The 6795-nt window shown below is 45.7% G+C and overlaps 1 protein-coding gene across 1 annotated transcript; it reads right to left on the bottom strand.

Annotated features, from left to right (window-relative positions):
* Positions 1–3591: 3591 nt before the first annotated feature.
* Positions 3592–4777, bottom strand: LOC134294909 (zinc finger and SCAN domain-containing protein 18-like). Its single transcript, XM_062966749.1, has 2 exons — positions 4165–4777; positions 3592–3653 (listed from the first exon to the last, which is right to left on the bottom strand). The coding sequence occupies exons 1-2, from the start codon at positions 4775–4777 to the stop codon at positions 3592–3594; spliced, it is 675 nt and encodes a 224-aa protein (XP_062822819.1).
* Between the last annotated feature and the right edge of the window lie 2018 nt (positions 4778–6795).

Below are 6795 nucleotides of genomic sequence, written 5' to 3'. Positions count from 1 at the left end.
CTTTGCGGCACCATTATGTCGATCCCCATTGCTTCTTCCTGTTGCTCGATGTGTGTCATTGTGGTTTCTAGAGCCCTAACCCTATCCTTGTGTGAGATTCTGAGAGGCTCCACAGTTGATGCTTGATCAACCATTCTCCGGCCTCTCTCTCCAGCCAATCTGCTTCCTCCCTCTCCTTGCCTCTCACACAAACACTGAGAGAGAGAGAGAGAGAGAGAGAGAGAGAGAGAGAGAGAGAGAGAGAGAGAGGCTTCGATTTGACCCGTTATGGAAATCTTCCCACTTGAGTCTGAATTGGTGCTAATGTTATATTATTATTATTATTTCATATATTTCTAAGACAAGCCCTGCCCTGCAGACCCTCAGTGACTGTGACGATTTAGGCTAATACTGCCTTTTGAAACAGAAATCCCCATCAGTGAGGGAGCCTTACCGAGAGAGTCCACAATCCCATTCATCTCCTCCATGATCTGCTTGTGCAAGGCTTTCTGGTCCGGATTCAGGAGAACCCACTCCTCCAGGGAGAAATCCACAGCAACGTCCTCAAAGGCAATTGGGCCCTGGCGAAAGAAGAAAAAATTCCCTTCTCACATGTCAAGGAAAATAATGACAAGAAATTCTTTAAAGTAGATTTACATTTCTGTTGGTTGTTTGAAAAGGAAAGGGCGAAGGCCTCCATGACACAGTTGTAAGCTTTCTAGAGACGACGGGTTGGTCACAGTCAGAACCATTTCTTAATTGATATGTAGAATCAGGAATGGAATCTGAGCATGTTCCAGCCCAGAACTGGACACAGTATTATTCCAGGTGAGGTCTCGTCATAGCAGAAAGAAGGTCACCTCAATCTAGACACGATATTCCTTGGGATGCAGCCCAAAATCTCATACTCTTTTCAGCTGCTGCATCACATTGTTGGCTCATGTTCCACTTGTAGTCCTCTAACACTCCAAGATCCCATCATATGAATGACTGTCAAGCCAGGTGTCGCCCATCCTGTACCTGTGCATGGCATTTTTATCGTTCCTAAGTGTACTACCCTACATATATTCTTGTTGAAATTAATTAGGTTAGTTTTGGCCCAGCTCTCTAATATGTTCAGGCCATTTTGAATTCTGATCCTATCTTCTAGACTGTCAGCTATACCTGCTAATCTGGTGTCATCTGAAAATATGATACGCATGTTGAGCAGTACTGGGCCCAGGACAGAACCCTGCGGCACTCCACCCTTTGTCGCTCAAACCATTACAAATCCACCGAACAGGAGTATTATCCAGCCCACTTTTTACTAGTTGTTGGTAAAACCATGGAAGGCTTTTCCAAAGGTCTTACTGAAAGCAAGAGGTGCTACACCCACTGCATTTCCTTAATCTACCAAGCATGTAACTCTACTGAAAAACACATTAGTCTGGCATGACTTGTTTTGGAGAAACCCATCTTGCCCTTCAGTGACCACAGCCTTTTTTCTAAGTGATTCCAGACGGCCTTCTTCATGATCTGTTCCAACATCTTCCCTGTTATTTAGGTCAAGATAACAGGCAACTTCAATGCAAGGGTAGGATCTAGTTTGGTAAATGTATTGAGAGAAGAGGGCCTGGAGGAAGATCCCTTCAACTCTCTCCTGACACCAGAAGCCCGACACTCTAAGGACCAAGCGTGCAACCAAGCCGGAAAGTGCCTGACCAAAATGGCCATGCAGCTCAACCTGTCCCGGCTAAATGGACTTACTCAGTTTCCTGACTCTGGAGAATATACATTGGTCTCATCAAGGAACTCTGGTGTCATAGACTATCTTCTGACTTCATCCTCCATAGCTAGCGACATTCATTCATTTGGTATCGACAATTCCTTGCTTAGTGATCATCTATCTCCCACTTCCCCTGGTTTTGGAGAGAAGCAGCACTTCCCCACCTGGACAAGCCTACCCACAATACACTAGGCTGAAGCGGAACCTTAAGATGAAGGGGGTGTGCCTAGATATCTTGAACTCTTATGAAGTGCTGTCCATAGAAACTATGATCATTGAAATCCCAGATTTCGAGGAAGCGATCACCGGGTTTGAATCCCTTATAAAACCTTTCTTTTAAAAATGATACGATTGGCAAAGAATGCTGAGGCAACCCAGGGTCAGATCCAAAAATTGGTTCGATAAAGAGTGCATCATAGCAAACAAACAGATCCGCTCCCTCTATAATGATTATTGATCCACATCAAACTATCCCCTCCTTATAAACATTCGAGAGTCTAAACAGCTGCTCCAACTGCTTATGGGCCAGGTCAAGATAACTGGATGGTCATTGTTAGGGGACATCTTTTTGGTCCATTCTTGGAGACAGAGACAACCTTTGCCTCCTCCAGCCTGCTGGGACTTCTCCTGTTCCCAAAAATGAACAAAGAGGATTGCCAGTGGTTCTGAGATTACTGCTTTTAGTTCAATACTCTTGGGTGTAGTTCACCTGGCCCTGGAGACTTGGATTCATTGAGCGTGGCCAGGTATTCCTGGATCACTTCTTTACCCATTTTGGGTTGCATTTTCCCAATTTCTCCATCTTGCTCAGGTAGAATACCGATTTCCTCTTGGGAAAAGACTGAGGCCATGTTCTAACTCTTCCCTATCCCTGGTTAGCATCTCACCACCTTCTCCAGGCACAGACCCTACTCTTGGCTCATTTCTTCTTCTGACCTCATTTTCTGATTTAGATGGTTAGGCCTTTTCCCGACTTATGCGGTTTACTCGTTTACATTCTTTGGTGATCCCCCTCTTTCCCATTTCCTGTACATGTCCCTTTTCAATCATAGCTCCGTTGAAAGTTCTTTGAACATCCATTCTGCTTTCTTTAGTTTTCTCTTCATTTTTTCCCCCTCCTTGTTGCAAATGTTTGCAATTGTGCCTTCAGTATTCCACTTCTAAGGAAAAGTATTTAATCTTGTCAGTTTCAACCGATGTTTGATAATTAAGCCTGGAACCAAAGGCACCCCGGTAGGCCCAGCCCTCCTCTCCCAGGAATCCTTCTGCTTACCTGACTCAATCCCACTCCATCGCAAAGGGGGAGAAACGACTGAGGATTCGGCAACAGCATCATTCCAGACCCTGGAGAGAGAGCAAGGGGTGGAAAGCTGGTCACATAAACAGGCCTCAGAGGTGACCATTGCAGTCCTATAAAGAGACCGATGAGGAAACGGCCCTAAGAACACAGGCGCATTCAACAGCCCAAGAAGATGTACAATGTGAGGGTTTAGGACTTGATCTCGCAAGCCCTGCTGTGAGAATGTTCAACTGAAACTAGCACTGGGCTTGGTGTTTCAATTGACTAAAGTGATTCTTTGCTGTCTGTTTGTCTTCCAGCTCAGTTTCAAGACTCATCTTCGCTTAGGGTCCCACCTGGGAAGACACTGAAGGGCTGCATTTTCAGTCCTATCACGGCCCTAAGAACACAGGCGCATTCAACAGCCCAAGAAGATGTACAATGTGAGGGTTTAGGACTTGATCTCGCAAGCCCTGCTGTGAGAATGTTCAACTGAAACTAGCACTGGGCTTGGTGTTTCAATTGACTAAAGTGATTCTTTGCTGTCTGTTTGTCTTCCAGCTCAGTTTCAAGACTCATCTTCGCTTAGGGTCCCACCTGGGAAGACACTGAAGGGCTGCATTTTCAGTCCTATCACAAGAAAGAAAACTACAAATCAAACTGAAATCACACTGTTAGCAACCCAATGCGTACATATAACAACAACAACAAGTCCAACAATAATTTAATTTATTTATCATCCCCCTGAAGCACAAAACCCCAAAACTCACGGGAGAGTTCCTTCTCACCCTGCAAGGCGGCAGCCCCGTCTCCTTCCCGCTTCAGCTCCTTCTGCCTGAGACTCTGGGTGGTGTCTGGTGGAGATTCCTCTGGTGCAGGGACTTCCATGGAGTTATTATTATGGGCCTGGAAGAGCACAGAGCGTTCCAGAAGGAGTTTGGAAAAAGTTCAGAAATATCACAGACCTCTAGACCTTTTTGGAAAGAATAACTCTGAGATGGGAACCTAGTTTGGAACCAATGCCCCCCTCCCCCTCCCATCATTGTCCATGTTCTATCTTGAGCAGAGCATCAACCAAGCTGAGGGTAGAGATGGAGGGGCAGAGCAGGTGGGGAAAGAGGCCGAGGGAGCAGGGCTTTGCTTATCCCCCACATTGGTCCCATCTTGGAAGAAAGGCAGGATGTACGTTCAACCTGTCCATCAGTCCCCAGGTTAGTGAAACCCAGAGGGAATGCTCTCACCTGTCCTTCCTGCTCCTTGTCCTCGGCCCGACTCAGGAGGAAGCCTTCCGCCAGGGCCACCGCCTGGGAACAGGTCTCTGCCCCACACTCTCGGACCCAGCTCCCCATCTCTGGGGGCAGGATGCTCAGGAACTGCTCCAGGGTCACCAGGTCCAGCACCTCGGCCTTGGTGTGCTGCTCTGGCTTCAGCCACTGGCGGCACAGATCGTGGAGACGACTGCAAACTCCTCTGGGTCCTTCACCCTCTTGGTAGGAGGATTGCCTGAAGCGCTGGCGCTGTGTGTCCGAGCTGTCAAGGTCCACACTCAGGGACTCATGTCTGGTTCTTTCCCAGGATTCCCCACTGCCCCCAGGTCCTGCTTCAGGCCCACGTGAGTTGGGTCTCTCCATGTTGGAACCACTCTGGTGAAGAACCCAACCGTATCCAAGATGTTTTTCCTCCCTCTTCTTTCTTTCAAGGGAAAGAAATCCCTCCACAGGCTCTACTCCAAGATTCTCGGCCCAAAACCACATTTCCTCTGTGAAAGAAAGGCAGAAAGGTTGTGGGACCAGGCTTTTGAGCAATACTAGCAGCAGAAATGACAACTGTATGATCCAAGGTATGATGACAGACCCGGTTTGGACTTGAGAATGGGAAGAGCTCTGGTAAAAATGACGAAAATTTACAAGGAGTCACACAATTAAATAAAATTTCAACAAAATGATACATAGATGGTACAAAACTCCAGAAAAACTCTCAAATACAGACACACACACACATGTTGGGACTTGCCCAAAAGCTAACGAAATTCTGAATAAAAATCCACAGAGACATGGAAACTATTCTAGAGTAAAAAATCCTATTAAGACCAGAACCTTTTCTACCGGGAACCATCAAGAAAGACTCTTTCTTTATATGACAACAGAAGCAAGAACTGAATACGCAAAACTATGGAAACAAGAAGACATGCCAACACCAGAAAACTGGACGACAAAAGGTTTCGAAATGGCCAAAAAGGACAAACTAACTTTAGCTGTACAACAAACAAATACACAGAAACTTCAAGAAGAATGGAAACCCTTCATTGAATTCATAAAGAAGCAAAGGAAGATGACCACGGCAGGATCTGTTGACTAAAATATTATTAATAGTATACAGTTACATTTTGTACTATCTCTAAACTCTTTATTCAAGAGACTTTGAATAATTGACCTATCAACACTCTTTGATTAGAATATAAAAGGTTGCAAGCCTTGTTAATTTGATATTTTAGAGCGACACACATATATACAAATACATATTTGTGTAGTATTTAAATAAAAGAAGAGAAGATAACAAACATAGTGAATTATCACCCAGTCAATACTAATTTACTAAGAAAAGGAATGGATATTTTAGATCTATATGGCAGTCGTTATAATGAGATGAAATACATGCAAAGAACGGGAAAAGAAGGCGGGAAGGAGACCGGGTAGCGTGGGAAGGCAAGACTACTGGTTCTGTGTTTGTTTCTGCCTCAGAGGACATTTGGATCTTCCAAAATTTTAAGCCATGTGTCTAATAGTAGGGCTTGGGTTAAAGATATGGATGCAATCGCTACAACAACAACAAGGCTTCTCTTCCCCCCTCCACCCCCGTCCTCTTCATCAGTTGCACCGTAGACATTGATATAGTTCTTTTAAAATATATATACAGTAGAGTCTCACTTATCCAACACTTGCTTATCCAATGTTCTGGATTATCCAACGCATTTTTGTAGTCAATGTTTTCAATACATCGTGATATTTTGGTGCTAAATTCGTAAATACAGTAATTACTACGTAGCATTACTGCGTATTGAACTACTTTTTCTGTCCTATTTGTTGTCTAACATGATGTTTTGGTGCTTAATTTGTAAAATCATAACCTAACTTGGTGTTTAATAGGCTTCTCCTTAATCTCTCCTTGTTATCCAACATATTTGCTTATCCAACGTTCTGCCGGCCCGTTTATGTTGGATAAGTGAGACTCTACTGTATATTTAAATATACACCATTGGTTATACCGTGGACCCATAATATTCCATACATTTTTGCATCCACTGTTATTTTCACCCTTTTATATTTACTTGTATTCCCTCCCCCCCTCAAAAGCCATGTCTTTTCTCCCTCCTCTTCTGTCCCAATTTCCTCTCCTCTCGTGGAGGCCATTTCCCGCCCTTCTTCCTGAATCCCCTCCCAATCCCTCTTCTCCAGACACCCACGGGAACCCCTCTGTCTCCCTGTCCCCCTTGGAACCGTGGTGGGGGTCGTGGCCTGTGTCCCGGGGGGAGGGCCGGAGAGGGAGGGAGGGAGGGAGGAGGAGGCCTCGGAACCAGACTCACCGGGAGAGAGAGAGAGAGAGAGAGAGAGAGGGAACCTGTGGGCCTGAGTTTGGCCTCTTCACCGGCCAGGACTGGGCAGCAGCAGCAGTAGAGGCCGGCCGGAGGGAGGGAGGGAGGGAGGGGGGCGGGAAGGCGCCGGCGGGTCTGCTCGGAGACTGGTGACGCCCGATTCCCATTGGCGGTTCCCTA

The sequence above is a fragment of the Anolis carolinensis genome, unplaced genomic scaffold (assembly GCF_035594765.1).
Source record: "Anolis carolinensis isolate JA03-04 unplaced genomic scaffold, rAnoCar3.1.pri scaffold_29, whole genome shotgun sequence".
Classification (NCBI taxonomy): Eukaryota; Metazoa; Chordata; class Lepidosauria; order Squamata; family Dactyloidae; genus Anolis; species Anolis carolinensis.
Note: the sequence above shows the minus strand (reverse complement) of the source record. Positions and strands in the feature narration are given on the sequence as shown.

Bases quoted from the DNA above. Each gene is read 5' to 3' on its own strand.
- LOC134294909 (XM_062966749.1), bottom strand. From the start codon at position 4,777: ATGTGGTTTTGGGCCGAGAATCTTGGAGTAGAGCCTGTGGAGGGATTT. The intron at 3,654-4,164 runs GCAAAGCCCTGC...TTCTTGTGATAG, and splicing joins GGGACCAATGTGGGGGATAA to GACTGAAAATGCAGCCCTTC.